Source organism: Schistocerca americana, chromosome 4, assembly GCF_021461395.2.
Source record: "Schistocerca americana isolate TAMUIC-IGC-003095 chromosome 4, iqSchAmer2.1, whole genome shotgun sequence".
NCBI classification, from domain to species: domain Eukaryota; kingdom Metazoa; phylum Arthropoda; class Insecta; order Orthoptera; family Acrididae; genus Schistocerca; species Schistocerca americana.
Window position 1 is genome coordinate 378,696,280 of NC_060122.1, and position 19,131 is coordinate 378,715,410.

The window sequence follows — 19,131 nt, forward strand, 5'->3', positions numbered from 1 at the left end:
CACTATTTTTGTAAAAATACAGTTTTCATTCTGCATGTGTGAAAGCTTTACAGTGTGTATATACTTCCTTCCCGCTTGTATTCAAACTTAGTTCAACCTGTTCTCGTTAGTGGCGCCGTCACAGCATGTCTTCAAGATGCCTGCTACACTTGACGTTCGTCAGAAGCAAAGTGCTGTCATAGAATTCCTGTGCTGTGGAAACGAGACAGTGGGAAACATCCACAAGAGGTTGAAAAAGGTGTATGGAGATGCTGCTATCGATCGCAGTATAGTTAGTCGGTGGGCAAGCAGGTTACGTGATGAAAGAGGGCACGGCAATATGAGGATTGTCCTCGCAGTGGCAGGCCTCGTACTGCACACACTCCAGACAATGTGCAGAGAGTTAACGAATTGGTGACTGCTGACAGACGCATCACAGTGAATGAATTGTCACGCTACGTTGGGATAGGGGAAGGAAGTGTTTGCAGAATACTAAAAGTGTTGGCGTTAAAAAAGGTTGGTCCCTGGTGGGTTCCCAGGATGCTGACAGTCGCTCACAAAGAAACAAGAAAAACGGTATGCAGATAACTTTTGGAACAGTACGAGAATGGTGGAGATGAATTTCTTGGAAGAATTGTGACAGGTGATGAAACATGGCTCCATCATTTTTCACCAGAGACAAAGAGGCAATCAATGGAGTGGCATCATGCAAATTCACCCAATAAAAAAAAAATTCAAAACCACACCTTCTGCTGGAAAAGTTATGGCTACGGTGTTTTCCAATTCCGAAGGACTCTTGCTTGTGGACATCATCCCAAGTGGAACCACCATAAATTCTGACGCATATGTGACGACTCTGAAGAAACTTCAAGCTCGACTGAGTCGTGTTCGACCACATCGGCAAAAGCAGGATGTTTTGCTGTTGTACGACAATGCACGGCCACGTGTCAGTAGAAAAAAAACATGGAAGCGATCACAAAACTCGGATGGACAACGCTGAAGCACCCGCCTTACAGTCCTGACCTGGCTCCATGTGACTATCATCTCTTTGGGAAACTGAAAGACTCTCTTCGTGGAACAAGGTTTGAAGATGATGACTCCCTTGTGCACGCTGCCAAACAGTTGCTCCAACAGGCTGGTCCAGAATTTTACCGTGCGGGTATACAGGCGCTGGTTCCAAGATGGCGTAAGGCAGTTGAGAGGGATGGAAATTATGTGGAGAAATGAAAATATTGTACCTAAAGGACATATCTACACACTGTAAAACTTTCAAACATTTAGACTAAAAGATGGATCCAAAGAAAATAGTCTGCATTTCTTTTGGAGTGAAAAGGAAACACTTAAATACAGCGATAACAGTGGTACTCTTCTCGCTACCGATTCAAATTGCTCAGAAAGGCCGAAGCAACCCATCTCCGCCGACAGAACGGAGAAGACCAAATGCACTGATGAACCAACTTACTCAGTGCAGGAACGTTCACAAACTTAAACTTTATGCGTGCATTCATCACTGCACTACTCTACATTCTCCCGGTATGTTGATCCCTTATTACTGAAACGATGAAAACGGTTTCCGGAAAGTTCCTCCCGCAGGCTATGGAAATTACGCATGTCCGGAACAAAAAGCACATCTACATCAGCAACCCACTTGACTCATCTTCCCAATCCCAACCTACTGCTACGCGCTCTGCAAATTTGGCAGTCTTTTCACACTCACGTCCAGAAAAGACACTGCAGCTATATGCTTTGTCAACGAAAATGGTTTCTGTACTGAAAGAGAGTTCCTAGAAAAATTGGTTCGAGAAGAAAACATTAGAAGTATTGGAATTGCCGAAACGTAAGACTTCTCAGTTATCCATGTCACAGGTTAGACAAACCCAAAACAGGCAGAGGAAGATGTTCAGAAGGAGGGATCGCTATCTTTCATACAAAACAACTTGCCGCTATATGATCTGATTTATCAGAAAAACTGAACACCCATCAAGCTATTGTCTTAAAAATAGTAGGAAAATATAGGAAACCGACCTTCTTTGCAACTGTATATGTATCTCTCACTGAGGAACTACCAATAAACCTCTTTGATTATATCTCTACACTTGGCCCAGCAGTCGTCTTAGGGGACCTTAATGCCAGATCCCTTGTTCTTGGTGACATAATCAACAACAAAAATGGCGACCTTCTCATTGCAACTCTAAACGAAAATCTGATCCTCTTAGAAAATAATTCACCTACTTTCATCAATCAACTGGAACCTCCATAGTTGATCACATTATTTGCACACCGCAAATTGCTAGTAACTGCAGAGAAGTAGAAATATGGGATAGCATTTCCAGTGACCATCTGCCAACTATCATAAAAACAGCGGCTATTACCCTTGTCAAAAATAACAACCACAAGAGGAAACCTTTCATCAAATCCAAAAACCTTAATACAAAAAAAGCAACAACTACATCAGCAGACTTGAAACCTCGCTCAGTAAATGGAGAATCTGACCTAATCCAATCAAAAGTCAACTTTTCTATTCAGACATAGAAGTCTTACTGATCACCAACAACAGGACCCCACAACCTCAACATTCATCTTCTGGGACAAGAAATTACTTCGCAACCAAACGTCAAATATCTCGGACTCTATCTAAATGAACTCTTAAATTGGCAGAAAAACACGTCTGAAAAGATTAAAGAAGCTGAAAGCCTACTTAATTTAGTACGTCTCATGAAATAACTAACACGTGGAGTGGAGCAACCAGTTGCCCTTCTTACATAGAAAATATTTGTCCGACTCATTCTCGAATGTGGATCTCAACCTTGGATTGTGTCATCTAAACAAACGAAAAAAATTCTACCTGCTGACTGGACGATGCTTCGAGTAGCTGGAGATTTACACTATGAGTTCCCAACAAACTCCCTTCACAAAACACAAAACACTTGAAACCAAGAACATGATAGACAGAAGAAAAGACTAAATCACCAGATTCGAGCTCAACAGACTATAAAACAATGGAATTACAAAATCACTTTTGCAGCACGATCCTACAACGTTTAATTTTCCGAAATTCTAATAAGCATTTCCTCTGTACACTGTTCTTGATGCAATATCGAATTCACTCCAGCAGAATCCTCTGGAAAACGAAGAAATCAATGAGACTGTCAACAGACCAAGAACTCTGACAAGGATTTGGGATGATGTAGCAGCCTGATATACACTGATAAACAAAAGTTTGGAATACTATCGTAAAAAGTAGTCAACGATACTGGATGTCTCACTGACCTAGGCACTTCATGCATTATCGAGTTAGAGCCCATATACTGGATGGTGTTTACTGCTGACATGCTTTGGGGCCGTTTCCCAGTCATGTAAACACACCACTGCCACAGCAGTACACCACGAGTAGTCCAGTATCGACAACAGCTTCATTCGGTTTGTGTTCAGCACTGCAGTAACATGCCACGCAGAGGCATGCAGCACTTTGATAGAGTCAGGATAGTGGCTTTACTTTCAGCAGGTTATACACAGCAAGATGTTAGCGATCGGTTACATGTCACTCATAGTGGGGTGTCTAAGGTGTGGAGAAAGTACAGAGAGACGGGAATGTGAACTATAGACCTTGCAGTGGTGGTCCTCGTATGACAACATCAATGCAGGATCATTTCCTCCAACTGCCGGCTCGCAGGTGCCCAGCATCCAACATCAACTGCCAGAAATATTGGAGATGGCTTCTCCTGGGCAATAGGGATTCGTATCTCAGACCAAAAAATGCCGAGAGGATTGCATCAGAGTGGTCGTCATTCCAGATGACCATTGAGAAGTTTTGCTCTGAATCAACGGAAACGACGCAATCGAAGGACCTGGGCTCTTGCACATCAACGTTGAACCGTTGCAAAAAATGGCTCTGAGCACTATGGGACTTAACATCTATGGTCATCAGTCCCCTAGAACTTAGAACTACTTAAACCTAACTAACCTAAGGACAGCACACAATACCCAGTCATCACGAGGCAGAGAAAATCCCTGACCCCGTCGGGAATCGAACCCGGGAACCCGGGCGTGGGAAGCGAGAACGCTACCGCACGACCACGAGCTGCGGACGGACCGTTGCAGAATGGAGTTATATCATGTTTGCTGACGAGACCAGGATTGGTTTGCGACCAGACACTACACGCGTTAGGGTTTCAAGAAGTGCTATACGACACCGGGAACGCAGATACGTTCAGGAAATCCATCCGTTTGCAAGTGGAAATGTAATGTTCTGGGCGGCAATAATGGTGGGACGGCGGACTCCTCTAATTCTCATCTACGGCAGTTTGACCAGTCCCCGATACATTCAAGAGGTTCTACAAACGATTGTAAGGCGCTACAGATATTGTGAAGTCGGTGATTCATGCTAGTCGATGACAGTGCAAGACCGCGCCATACTCAAGCAGTGTCTCGGTATCTTCAAAGACGCGACATCAACCGAATGCGTTGGGCAGCACACTCCCCTGACGGAAGTACAACTGAGCATGCATGGGACCTGTTGAAGGTGGCCATTGCGCAGCGTCCGAATCCAGCAGACAATCTTCGGGACCTCGCTCAAGCTGCCACAGAGCAGTGGACCTCATGACCCAAGATAAACTTGAGGGTCTCATCCAGAGCATGGCTCGCGGACTTGAAGAACTCATCCGTGCGCGCGGAGGATATACTCACTACCAAACACTGATAATCGTCACCATGAGATAAGGATTTTCACTGTTTTTGTTTTCAAGATGTACATTTCGGAAAGAGTCTGCTTTGTTTTGTAATGATTTTTATAGCTAACCAAGAGTTTGTTTTCAAGAGGAATTACGTTATTTTGTTAATAAGGTATTGTACAAATCTCAAAGGATGTACTGTAAGAAGTAATTGCAGTCATTCTACGATATTCTAAACTTTTGTCGAGTGTGTAGAAAGAACAAGTTATTGACGAAAATTACTTCAATCAATGCCTATAGAAGAAGGCAATATTATCTACATCGACTAGATTTTCAAGTTTGTCATCTTTTACAGAATTAAACGGAAATTTTCTACATCAACAGAATTCCAAGATCACGATATAACATTATATCACTGAGAAAATATGAAAATATATAAGCTGAACAACAGGCAACCAATCCCAGCTGGAGTTTTTTTCGACTTAGAATTTTTTCCCCCAGCTGTAAGGCAAATTCAGGGATCTGGAATGAAGGAAATGTAATGAGCAACATCTTCCTCTCAACTACTCATCTGCATGCAATTAAAAATTCTAAAAAAAATTAAATAAACACCCAACTGTCGTAAGTAAATGGTGACACAACAGCGTAGATTACAGCTACTGGCTGACAGTGCTGTGATCTCCTGCAACCCACTATCTCCTTCAGAGGTGGAATGAAAAATCATAAAAAAAACAATAAAAAAAACTTGCTCCAGTGACAAGGCTGATACTATACGTGAGTATCTATCCCGCACAAGACCAATGAGCTCTGTAAAACGAGTCTTTCATTGTATAAGTTGATTGGTTGGACAAGATTCGTTATGACTGTAATTTGTATTTCGTAATCAATGGTGATGGCCCATATGTATCCCAATTGCATTTAGCACACAGCATCACTGTTCATTAATCAGTCAGAATTTTCACTTAGTTGGGCCAAATGTTTGGTACGATGATGTACCGTTGTCCGTGTAACATTCAAAAGAGCGCAAGGACAACTGCAAGAGCCCCGATAGTAGCAGAAGACAGTTTATGAACTAATGATAGTTTCCACCTCGTTGTATGGATCAGACTTGCGCTCCAAGAATTAAGGATCTTAGACAATCGGAACATTAGAAATGATGCTACTCAGATCAGTAAAAATGTGTAGCAGAGCAGATAAAATCAGGAACGTGTACACAAGAGCAAAATTAGATGTGAAATCTATAACAAAGAAAATTTCACAGAACAGAAACGAGTGGAAGGAACATGTTCTGTGTATGTCGTAAAGCAGAATCTAAAAGCGTAAACTACAGATTGCTTTATTTAGCGAAAGTCGCAGATTTATGGCCCTGTCGGATACGGTATTTACTTAGAAAACGCGCTAGCATTAACGTGTGTGTCTATTTATGTGCTTTGTATTAAAATTTTATAAACCGCGGGTTTCACCTTGAAAAAAAGATGGCAATAAATTACCGATGCGACGTGCGTAATAGTCGTTTGCAGCTGTCTGTAAACAGTCGTAAACAGGTCTGTATTTTCAGCTACCTTCACGCCCAGGGAATAAATTACTAATTAAAAGTAAATTGAAGTTCGTGATCAAAAGCGTTATGATACATCACACACACAGACATCATCCATCGAAGAGCAGGAAAGAATAAAGAGACCTGGAACATAACGTCTTCTTTACAGACGAAATATGACGCGCTTGACTGCGGATTGAAAGCATTATATTCAAATTTTATTTCCTGCCAGCATTTTAAACGACCCTCTGCGTCATATAATGCCTCCATCAGTGACAAAAATCATTTTGTTTATTTATGAAGCATATAGGAAGCCCACCCGATCTATTCCGTAATCTTAAAAGGAAAACTCCACATGAAGGAGAACGTTTACTGAGGCAAAAAATGTCTCTCAGGATTACGTAGGTTAGTTATCAGCAAAGTCTCTGAGAGCTTTCGGCGTCTATATATACATATTTGACGCAAGTGTCATTAAGAACACTGGTGTAGAAAGTAGGTATAGTATCAAGTAGCCTCTGTCTGGGACGCAAATCTTTCCAGTCATATTTATGGAGCTAATTTAATAGTTTTCGATCACGTTTGTCAGTGACCTTCAATGAAGTCTGCTTGTTATTATAAGAAATTTTTGCTGACTCATTCAGATTCTTTTGTTTGGATCGGAAATAAGAGTATGAACAAAAGTCGCTATCACTGGAGCCCCAAACTTTTTGGACGCACACATATAGACATACTAGAAGCTTTTGAGCACGATATTGGAACTATGAGCATTTACCGAGAAAAAAAAAGAAGGGTGCTGTCAAATTTCGTCTGTCATCCACGTCCTCGTTATCAGTATTTCGCTGTAGAAGGACATTAAGTTGGGGCCAAATTTGCAACGGTTAAAGGTAGGTTATTTCACATCTGCCGACACGTTTGTACTGGAATGGATAATAAGTACGTATGTGTCAGACTGGGAATAGAATCCGGGTCTTTCAGCTTCACGATAACGCTGAGTCATCTACACGCGCTCACAGACCAACCCACATTTGACAAAGACCTGAGCGAAAAGCAAAGTATTACAGCATAAGGTAGATTGAAAAATAAATAAATAATAATAATAATAATAATAATAATAAAAATCACTCGTCGGTAGCAGAAACAAATAAATACGAGATGTTTGCAGCACAGACCGAGCATTTCAAGACAACGTTTCCTGTGTGCTACCTGTCTAATTAAGCTGGAGAGTAACGACAAACGTTAGTAGACCTATTGTTGTACAGGAAACCAAACACCAAGCAGGAGACACTTGTAGCGAAAAGAGATGAAAATAATTTTTAGAGGATTACAGTTAATTATTATTTTTCGTAGCAAGAGTGTGATTGAACGTCAAATATTTTAACTGGAAACAAATTTCCGCGGAACAATTTAGGGTAGGGCCGGAATCAGGCCGTAACAGCAGGAGCTGCACGCAACTGCACAACAACTGGAGCGTGCATCGACTGCTACTACGGGAGCCGCAGTAACCTAAACAGCTCCCAGGCAGCAAGTACGCTAATAATATACAAATCGAGAGCGAGGAAACTCGTGGTTTGCTAGTCTGAGTTTAGTCATGGCAAATTACAATTTAGTAAACCTCTTTGACAATTAGAACTACAGAACTATCCACGAAGATTAACAAATATTTAGACTTGAAGCATGATACAATTTTCTGTCAAACATGTCGATTGATTTCGTTCAATTCCATTTAACAGTTGTATACACCATTTCTGTGGTCTGTGTGGTCTTGGTTTAGCCGTGGTTGTGCCTTTGTGTTTCCACTCCACAGTCACATCTCCAGCAATCGACTTGAACGTTACAAATTTGGGCCCAACTTAATGTCCTTCTTATGGGTTTGTTGCTCAGGTGACATCCAATGACCAGTTCCTATTCTAAATCATTGATCTCTCCTGACCAGCCCATTCTGCTCTTTGCTTCACTGCTGACGACACAGTACCCCCCCCCCCCCCCCCCCCCAGCTAAAAGAAAATATCTTGAAAATATCTTTTCTACTGGCCTCTTGTGGCGTCTAGTGGTCGATTCCCCATTACTTGAGGTGGTTGGATACTTTTGATCAGATAGTATACATGTCAATCTCAGTATGATTTTATTTTATTTTTTATAGTCATCCAAACTACAGTTGACATTCACATCAACTGTTCAATCATCTCCCCCCAACACTTTCATGTCAATTCAAACAAAGTGGAATTCCTGGAAATTTTTCGCATATTAACGCCCAATAGTAACATAAACAAAAGAAATTCGTTGTGGGGAACCTGCACAATTGTACTTCAGTTGGAAATGCAGTAACAGACTCAGATCTGTGTGATATTTATTTATTTATATACTTGTTCCATAGATCTGTACATGTGAGCAAGTCACTCAGATGTGGAACGTGTCAATATACATAATAAAATACATAGAATAAAGACATTGTTATAGTATTAATAATAGTGCACAAAAGTCATACTTTTTAGCTTAAAAACTAGTCAACATAAATGTGAAGATAGCAGTTTCATATTTAGGGCATTATTGCATTTATTTTAACCTTGAACAGTAATCGAAACTTCCCACTTTGGGTTTAAAAGTGACCCAAAAATGGAAATGAGAAAAATAGGAATTTTTACATTAGGGCATTATTACATTAGTTTAACAGTAAACAGTGTCAAAAAATTTAAAAACAGCTTTCCAATCTGGGTTTTACTTATTTCTCTGAAAGAATTCCTCTAGTGAGTAAAGTGAGGTCTCAAGTAAATAATTTTTCAAGCTACGTTTAAATACTGATGTACTACTCCTTATACTTTTGATGCTGTTGGGTAGGGAATTGAAAATTTTCGTTCCAGTGTACTTTACCCCTTTCTGAATAAGTGTCAAGTTCTTTAACTCACAGTGGAAATCCTCTTTTCTTCTGGTGTTATGTTCATGATGTAGGCAATTCGTTTCATACAGAGTGGGGTTATTTATTATGAAGCACATCAGTGAATATATGTACTGAGATGTTGCTGTCAGTATTTCAAGTCGTTTAAAAAGATTTCGACATGAGGTTCGTGGGGGTACACCACAAATGATTCTTATTACTCTTTTTTGTGCTGTGAGGATTTCCTTTGCAGCAGGTGTATTGTCCCAAAAGATGATGCCATAACACATGACTGAATGAAAATAGCCAAAGTAAGCTGACTTTGAGATGGTAATGTCATTGAAGCGTGACAAAATTCGTAAAGCAAATGTTGCCGACGTCAGCCATTTTAGTGTTTGTAGAACGTGATGTTCCCAGTTCAGCCTACTGTCCACGTGTACGCCTAGGAATTTTGATAAGTACACTTGCTTTATCATCTGATCATTCTGTGTGATAACTATTTCTTTTGGGTTTTTGTGGGTTGTCTGGAACTGGATAAAATTGGTTTTTTTCAGGTTTATTGAAAGGGAGTTAATACTAAACCAACCCAGAACTTCTTTAAGGATATCATTGACCTCGGATTCTAAGTCAGTAGTTGACGCATTATCCACCACAATGTTCGTATCATCAGCGAACATTGTAAATTTACACTGCTTATTGATGGATAAAGGCAGGTCATTAACATATATGAGGAACAGCAAGGGCCCAAGCACTGATCCCTGTGGCACTCCATGCTGCACAATTCCCCACTCAGAGTCCACTATATATTGTGATAAACTATCTGAAACATCTAGAATAATTTTCTGCTTCCTATTTTCGAGGTACGATTTTAACCAGTTCCGTACAGGTCCTGTAATTCCACAATGACAGGCCTTCTTGAAGAGGATCTGGTGATATACACAGTCAAACGCCTTTGATAGGTCGCATAAGACACCAATTGGCAGCCTCTTGCTGTTTATAGACTCTAGAACACCATTTGTGAATGAGAAAATTGCGTTATCTATTGAAACTCCCTTTTGAAAACCAAACTGCTGACTGTTAATGATGTTCAGGTCACCAAGGTGTGCCACAATCTTGTTGTACAGAGCTTTTTCTAGGACTTTTAAAAATGTTGTTAATAGAGAGATAGGGCGATAGTTTGACACATTTGTAGCATCCCCTCCTTTGTACAGGGGCCTGACAACAGAGTATTTCATTCTGTCTGGAAACACTCCTTGTTGCATGGATTTGTTGCAGATGTGAGACAAAACTTCGGCCACTTCACTACAGCAAGCCTTCAACAGCTTGCTTGAAATATCGTCGATACCAGCAGAATGTTTATTTTTCAAAGACTGTATGATTTTTTTGATTTCATTGGTAGTAATGGGAAGCACACTTATTTGACTGAAAGGTTCTGGAAAATTATTCTTCATTATACAGGCAGCTTTATCTACAGAACCATGGCAACCTATCTGTGTTAGGACAGTTAAAAATGTTGGTTAAAGATTTCAGCAATTTCCTCACTATTAGTTATCTCTGAGTTGTCAACAGTTAAAACAATATTTTTGTCTTTGGTGTAGTTTACAGTCCCTGTTTCCCTCTTTATCACATTCCAGATTGTTTTAATTTTATTTTCAGAATTAGTAATTTCAGATGCTATACACATACTTTTAGAGTTTTTAATTACTTTGGCAAGAATTTTACAGTAGAGTTTATAATGTTTTAGCTGAGCAGGGTTGTTAGAAATCTTTGATGCTATGTAGAGTTGTCTTTTTCTCTGACAGGAAGCTATGATGCCCTTAGTGAGCCATGGTTTTTTTGCAGACCTAGCAGGTTGGACTCTGTATGACTTTTTTGGAAATACACTTTCAAAGGTACCTGCTATCTCATTTGTGAATAAATTGTATTTTGAATTAGCAGTTTCTGCTAGATAAACAGATGTCCAGTCAGTATGCTGAAGACATGATCTGAACGTTTGAATAGCTTCCTCACTTATTTTCCTTACTGTTTTCCATCTAAGTGAGGTGTCACTCAGAGGAATTCCCAAGCTGTTGAAAGTAACTCGTTGTCCGTCATGGTCAGACAGACCATTTATAACCATTTCAATATTAAACGAAAGCGCTGGCACATCGATAGACACACAAACAAACACAAACATACACACAAAATTCAAGCTTTCGCAACAAACTGTTGCCTCATCAGGAAAGAGGGAAGGAGAGGGAAAGACGAAAGGAAGTGGGTTTTAAGGGAGAGGGTAAGGAGTCATTCCAATCCCGGGAGCGGAAAGACTTACCTTAGGGGGAAAAAAGGACGGGTATACACTCGCGCACACACACACATATCCATCCACACATATACAGACACAAGCTGCTTGTGTCTGTATATGTGTGGATGGATATGTGTGTGTGTGTGCGCGAGTGTATACCCGTCCTTTTTTCCCCCTAAGGTAAGTCTTTCCACTCCCGGGATTGGAATGACTCCTTACCCTCTCCCTTAAAACCCACTTCCTTTCGTCTTTCCCTCTCCTTCCCTCTTTCCTGATGAGGCAACAGTTTGTTGCGAAAGCTTGAATTTTGTGTGTATGTTTGTGTTTGTTTGTGTGTCTATCGACGTGCCAGCGCTTTTGTTTGGTAAGTCACATCATCTTTGTTTCTAGATATATTTTTCCCACGTGGAATGTTTCCCTCTATTAATTCATTTCAATATTAATATGGTTGACTTTACTCTGATCAATAAAAACATTATCAATGAGAGTACTGGAAGAGGTTGTGGTTCTGGTGGGCGAGCTAACCACGGGAACAAGGTTGTACATGCCCATGAGATTTTCAAACTCCACCTTGCGGGGAGAATTAATCAAGAAATCTATGTTAAAATCCCCAACAACTACCATGCCCCTATTTTTTCTACTTAAGTACAACAAAAGAGTATCTAATTGTTTAACAAACACTTTAAAATTACCAGATGGTGCCCTGTAAACTGCCACAACTGTTAATCTGGAGACAGTGTCTGGCACCTCTATAGCACATACTTCAAAATGTAGCTCAAAGCAGAATCTTTGTACATCTATTGCCGTGAACAAGACATTGTTTTTTACATATACAGCTACTCCTCCTTTGTCCATATAGTTCCTGCAATAAGACGTTGCCAAAACATAGTTGGGAATAGGGACCACTTCAGTACCAGCAGTGATGTGGTGTTCTGTTAGACACAGAATGTGGGCACTGTTTATACCTTTTGTGTCTTCTATATTTGCTGTGAACTGATCCAGCTTGCAGTATAGGCCTCTTATGTTCTGATGAAACACTGTTAACTTTTGTTTGTCTTTAATTGTATTGCTGTTTGAGTGAACTGTCGTTTGTGTATTAATTACTTGTTGCAGATTTTTGTTACTGGCCCAAATCCTGCTAGAGTTGGCCCTGCTCACTAGTTTCCCTCGTTAGTTAGGGCTATGACTGGTCTGCTTTCATGATCGTTATTGTTTAGGCCTATTATACATAACCAAGGTTGGAAGATCAAGTGGGTTGGTCAAAAATGGCTATTCAGAAGTAGATTGCACTAGAACTTATCCTTCACGATGTTTAACACAGTACTTTACTATGCAATTTTCACTCTGGAGTGTGGTTGTAATGTATCCCCAGTGACCTCTATACCGACAGGAAAGTAGACATTAGTGTTCACATAAGTTGAATTTGTAATGTTATTGATGTGATGAAATACAATTTTAGAAGCTTACAAGCTTATATTTAAACACACTTCCCATCATAAGATAGAATGTTGTGAGGTAACAGCACTGACTAACCTTGATAGCTCAGACAAATCTGTCAGAACTGAAGACAGGTGCCTTAATTCAGGAGTGCTTACTGTTTTTAATTTATTGCAGGCAATTCATTTACAGTACTGCAATGTAACCAACTGACTGGTGTTTGTCTGTAATTTCAGGAATGTACACTGGCAAGCAAGGAGCGGCGTCGTGCTCTACGACGATCTCACAACCCAGGCTGGCCATCACCAACTCCTCACCGTGGAACACCTTTGCAAGACTGGTTGTTAACCAGGAACTCTGGTAAGCATAGATAATTGTCGTTACTTCTTCAGATTCATGCTACATCATTAAACCCCTAAAAGTGAGAAGTTGTACAGCCACTGTGTCTTGGACTGAGTTGGAGGGGTAGGGCAAATCTGGTTTCTACACAATGATTCACAATCAACTTGGACAACCTTCTCAGCTGACCCACCTAGCCATTCATCTGAAGGGTTTATGTACACTAAGATATGGTTTCAATCCTTTTCTGTAGGGTCATATCTCACAGGCATTTCTTAACACTGTGGATGATTGTTTAGTGCATGTACATTATAGATCTGAGTTCGTGTTGTTATGGATTAGCATGGAAGTAAAGGAAGGGAGAGGATGAAACTCAGGATCAATACACACCCTACTCCTCTGTTAGTCCCAAGTTTAAAGCTCTAATCAGACAGATAGATTGCTGTCATCAGCACATGCTCTCTCTCCACAAGAGTTTGTGGAGAGGTTTGATATGCAGTCCTGTGATCAAAAATTGTAACCAACTGTCTCTTGAGTATTTGATCCTCAAATACTGGTGATGAGCAAATATTATAGCAGTAGAGTTTATATCTGCCATCTCCAGATTGAGTGCCACTAGGCTGAAAGTGATTTACACTAAAGAAATCTAAAAAATAAACAGCTCATATGAAATCACATCTTCTTCTGGGAAGTATTCTCATATTGAGTATGAATCAGTTCTTGTAGATCAATTGTATTAATACATGCTGGATATAGTAGATACAATAAACTACTGTATACATTTTTAACTCAAACATTAATTTTTGTGCAGGTCACCTTCAGCAACAGCTATCAGACAGTGTTCCTGATCTGGCACAACATCATCGTCACCAGCATCTCCGAACTGAAGAACGCCGAAGAACAGAGTGTGCAGACACAGACGATGATGAAAGATGGTTCCTACGTAAACACTTTGACAGGGAAAATAGACTTTCATGTAAGTGATTTGAGCATTATCCTCTACCCTTAAATTTTCCAATGAGTTGTCTGTACCATATCATGTCATTTGAAACAGTCATCAGTTTTAAACATTCATATGAAATATAGGTCTGAGTTGTAGGAACAAGAATTTATTACATGTGTAATGCTACTTGCACACAAATAAAACCAGAATTTTTTTCCAGTGTTAACAGATATTGACATCAATAGCTGTGACATACAATCGGAAAATCCTCCATCAGTTGCTTCGACCTTCAGGGGCAGACCTACAAGCTATCGTCTCAACAGTGATGTGTTCTTCATGTCTTCAGGTAAATATATTTTATTGCATACACTACATTTCAAAGTATGTGAAAAGTGGTAAAATCTGTTAATATGGCCAGAAGTGGAAGGGCCTTGACGTTGGCATCAAGTAAAAAATGGTAAACTCATCTGATATAAAACTTTAGAGATAAAGGAGAAAATAAATACAGCATGTGCCTGCAGAAGCTACAGAAGGCGTTTTTCATTTATAATTATTCTGTCACATGCAATGTAGGCAATGGTAGTTCTTAAAGAAATATCTTAAACAATCCTGTTTGATACAGGAGCATGATGAGAAATGTAAAATACGGTAGCTGCTCAAGATTTTTACTATATTGGTGTCCAAAATTAAAGCAACAATGTGCTATTTCCCTATTTTGTGCCTAATTCACAATATAATCATACAAACTGTCAACCAGGTGTCTGTACAATCATGTTCTGCACAGAAGATGGCATTCCAGTCAGTGGACAACCATGCCGACAATGGCATCAGGGCATCTACAAAATGAGGAGTGTTTGCCGGGTAGTCTGACATCCACAATCGCTGTGTACACAGTCATATGTGGTGCAGTATGGCACAGAGAAGATACCTACCAGACTCTCTACAGTGGAGGGCCATAGAAAGAAAAGAAGCCGTACAGTCGCAAACTGATTTGGCCTGATGGCTTAATGTGAATTGTTCTGTTGCTTCTCAGATGTGGCAACCGTTTACACAGACTGAAATTGTATCCTGAAGACCAGGGTAGGGCTGAAATGTGACTTCAGAAGAGAGGAATGTAACAATATTACAGAAAGAAAGTTGCCACTCACCATATAGCGGGGATGCTGAGTCGCGATAGGCACAACAAAAAGATTCACACAATTATGGCTTTCAGCCATTAAGGCCTTTGTCAGCAATAGACACACATACACACTCGCGCACACACACACTCACACAAATGCAACTTGCACACACGTCTGCAGTCTCAGACTACTGGTTTCAGGTGTCTGAGACTGCATATGTGTGTGGAAGTTGCGTTTGTGTGAGTGTGTGTGTGCGTATGTGTATGTGTGTCTATTGCAGACAAAGGCCTTAATGGCCAAGACCTATAATTGTGTGAATCTTTTTGTTGTGCCTATCGCGTCTCAGCATCTCCGCTATATGGTGAGTTGCAACTTTCCTTCTCTGATATTGTTACATTCCATTCTGGATTTCCCTTTGTTTGATTTCAGAAGAGAGGACCATTATTTGGTTTAAGGACATGACAGTACCATCTTGCATTGCATAGCAACTAACATTTGAGCTAGCAGCATCCACTGGATGTGTTGCATGGAGGCAAATGGTGTGCAGAAGGCTTCAGCAGTGCTCTGCTGTGTGTCTACCTGTGACATATCTTCACTGAATGGACTGTCTATGGACACATCAACATGCCACCTGGGATGGTCAAACAGCAGGCCAGTCTTGTTTTCACTGATGAATCCTGATTTAGTCTGGAGAGTGGTTCTCAATGGATTTGCATTCGAGGGAATGGGGAACATGATTTTGGGACACAAATGTTGTGGAAAGAGATTGATATCAAGGAGGATCCCTAATAGTGTGGACAGGGGTTATGTGTACCACTCATGTCCCTCTTCATAAAATTGTACAGGTGAATTGGCAAGGTTTAACTGCTGTCCGGTATTGTGAAGAGATCATGGGACCTCATTTGTCATTGTTGCGAGGTGCCGTGGGCCTAGACTTACTATTTACGTTCGACATCATAGAGCACATGTGGTTGATGTTTTCTTGAAAAGAGAAGATACTGCAAGCATGACGTGGTCTGTTCACTCTCCTGATTTGAATCCCATAGAGCATGTCTGGGATGCACTAGGGAGACATCTTGCATCACCTCAGCATCCACCAACCACTCTCCAAGAAGCGAGCAGCTCTGCGGGAAGAAAGGGCATTATTGCTTCATCATAAGACTGATGACATCATTTACAACATGCCCCATTATTGTCAGGCCCTTACTGCTGCCAGAGGTGGTCACATCCCATACTGAACACATTAACCAGTTGTCAGAATGTGTGAGCAAATCCATTAAGTTGGAAAAAATGAACACATTACACAGGTTGCACTTGTTTGCATTCTGTATTCTTTACATTGGTTCTACTTTACTATCACCTATTAATACTGTCTTGTGGAAAAATAAATGCAACCTTGCAAAATTTCCATTTGTTGCTTTAATTTTGGACACCAGTGTATATTTCTCATTACAAGAAGACAAAAGATAAGGGTTTGCTGCCTTTGAATCAGGTCTAGATCACTTGTCAGTGTTCTGAGTGACTTCTTCTTTTCCAGTCTTCTCTTCTGTGCTCTAGGATTGTCCTCTCTCTCTAACTTTCAGATATGAATATCTGATTTAGTTTCTTTATTGATATTGCTATAAACTACATCACAACGAGTTCTCATCACTTACAGACATTGTTTTGTTTACCTGATATACCTTACTTGTGATGCTTCTCAATGGAAAGAGAGGGTTATGTCACTTTTAGCTCATGACTAATTTAATTTACACAAAATTAACATAGGCTAAAACAATCACTATAGAATTTTCCTCTGTAGTAGTAATTACTTTGGAAATTTTCAATATCTACTAAATTTAATAATACATTATCTATTTTACAGGTTCTGAACCACATGATAGACTCCGTCTCCCTGAAAGAAATCCAACGCAGACTGTTTCCAGTGCCCGTTCAGTACTAACATCAATAGCATCATTCAGGCACACTCAGTTATCTCACCGTACAAGGACTGCCACAGAATGTAACTCTGACATTTTGGAATCTCCACAGCTGATGAAATTTAGAGGTAAATGTACATCCAATGTAGTTGCAAACTGTGATCAGTACAATTCTGCACAGTCAATGTATTAAGTTTGAAGAAAATGATAAATGCTTTCTATGTGACAAATACTTGATGATTACAACCATTACCTTATTTCCATTTTAATATAGTTGTCTTCAACCATAAAATTTATCACTGTGGCAGAGTTCCCACAATAGCTTGATGCATATAAATTTTATTTTACGTTACTATGTTTCTCTCTTAATTTTTAGCATTTTTAAATACAAACAATATATTTTTTATCAAACAAACTTCTGGCTTTAATGACTAACATTCGCATTGTTGTTGATTTTCACTACATGGACCTTAGGCTGTGGTCGAATGTGACAAAATTCAACAACAATACTATTTATTTTATTAAATAGTAGATCAATGCCACAAAAGCAGAAAAAATGAGTGCTATATCTTTTCTTGTTTTCAGATCGAGCTCATAGTGATGCACAGAGATTGGAACGTCCTAACTGGAAGTTCTTCCCTGAAACTACAAGGAGAACAAGTTGTGCAGTGCAGGGTACACAGGTGTGACATGTACGTGTGGAAAAGTGCTCTGCCAATAATGTGGACAGCTCAGAAAAACCAAATGACTTTCTTGATTTGCCAAATATTGCTTATATGTTCCTCAGCTTGTTCCATACTGAAGAACTTTTCTCCTATTTACAGTTTTCTGTGTTTTTTAATTAATAAATGACTTTTTTAAATTAAAGTTATAAATCTCAGCACATTTATCCTCTGTAAAGTTCAAGGTACCACTTCATTTTTATGCGTGTAACTATGGTCTTTTCTGCTAATAAGAAGAAAAGTGCTAGCAAGTAATGTGGTCAGCTCTTAGGCAACAAATAGTTTTTTGATGTGCAAAACATTATTTATGTGTTCTTTGGATACTCAGTTTTGAAGAAATTTTGTTCTAGTGTAATTTTTAAATCTTTTTGTATAAAGTAAAGAACAACCAAAAATTAAAATAAATGTAAATAAAAAATAAAATGTCTATTAATGAGATTGCAGTAAACTGAAACTCTGAAATTAAAATGACTTTGTAGTAATCCTCTGCCAAATTCCATATCTGAAGAACAGAAAACTCAAGTGTTTGGTCTTCATTGTCCTAAGGATTTTGGTGCCTATCTTGCCTAATACTTAAGAATGGTTTCGTCCCAATATTTTTTCTTTCTAATAGTAATGACGGAATGAAGTGTTCTGAAATCTGGTGTATCTTCCAACATTTGCATGTTGTTTCAGTCAGCTGCTATCTTGTGACAAGATTTCTTTGTTAATTTTATTTTGCTGTCCCTTATTATGAAACAAACATTCTTTTTCATGTAAAAGATGTAAAAGACGGCATATTTAAACCTTTGTGATGTTTAATATATCTCATGGTTCTTAATAAATCAAGGGACCAAACTGAAGAACAGTTTGTTTCACTTTAAATTATTTAAGAATTTTTTTGTGAGAGTTTTGAATAAAAATGTCTGAAAAACAAGACTTATCAATTTAAATTAAAAAATAATGCCCTTCCAATGACAAATGTAACAGATTGTATACCATTTCTTCAGCAACATACTGTGAAATTAATAATGGTAGCCTTACAATTTTCAGTAAGAAAGGACGTGCATGTTGTACATATTATGGAAATATTCATCTGCAAATTTTTTGGCAGAGGAGGACACCATCAGTAAATGAAAAACAAAGCAACAATTTGTAATTACTGCATAATGGTTTATTTTCAAATCCATTATTTTGAGAACAGAACTGTCATGTCTATGTTTCTCGTGGTATGAAGCACATCGTAGTCAGTATGGTGTGGCTAATTGCAACACGTAAACACATTAACCAAGTAGCAGCTGTATAAATTTCCACTGGAGGGACTTTAAA

At 39.3% G+C, this 19,131-nt stretch overlaps 1 protein-coding gene across 1 annotated transcript in view; it reads left to right on the plus strand.

The window, feature by feature from the left end:
* Positions 1-18,647, plus strand: part of LOC124612881 — a 201,065-nt gene extending 182,418 nt beyond the window's left edge. The window contains exons 4-8 of the mRNA XM_047141328.1: positions 13,016-13,139; positions 13,930-14,094; positions 14,282-14,407; positions 17,047-17,229; positions 17,687-18,647. Coding sequence (XP_046997284.1) covers positions 13,016-13,139; positions 13,930-14,094; positions 14,282-14,407; positions 17,047-17,229; positions 17,687-17,790 — 702 coding nt within the window. The 3' untranslated portion in view covers positions 17,791-18,647. The remainder of the gene's footprint in view (positions 1-13,015; positions 13,140-13,929; positions 14,095-14,281; positions 14,408-17,046; positions 17,230-17,686) is intronic.
* Positions 18,648-19,131: the final 484 nt, after the last annotated feature.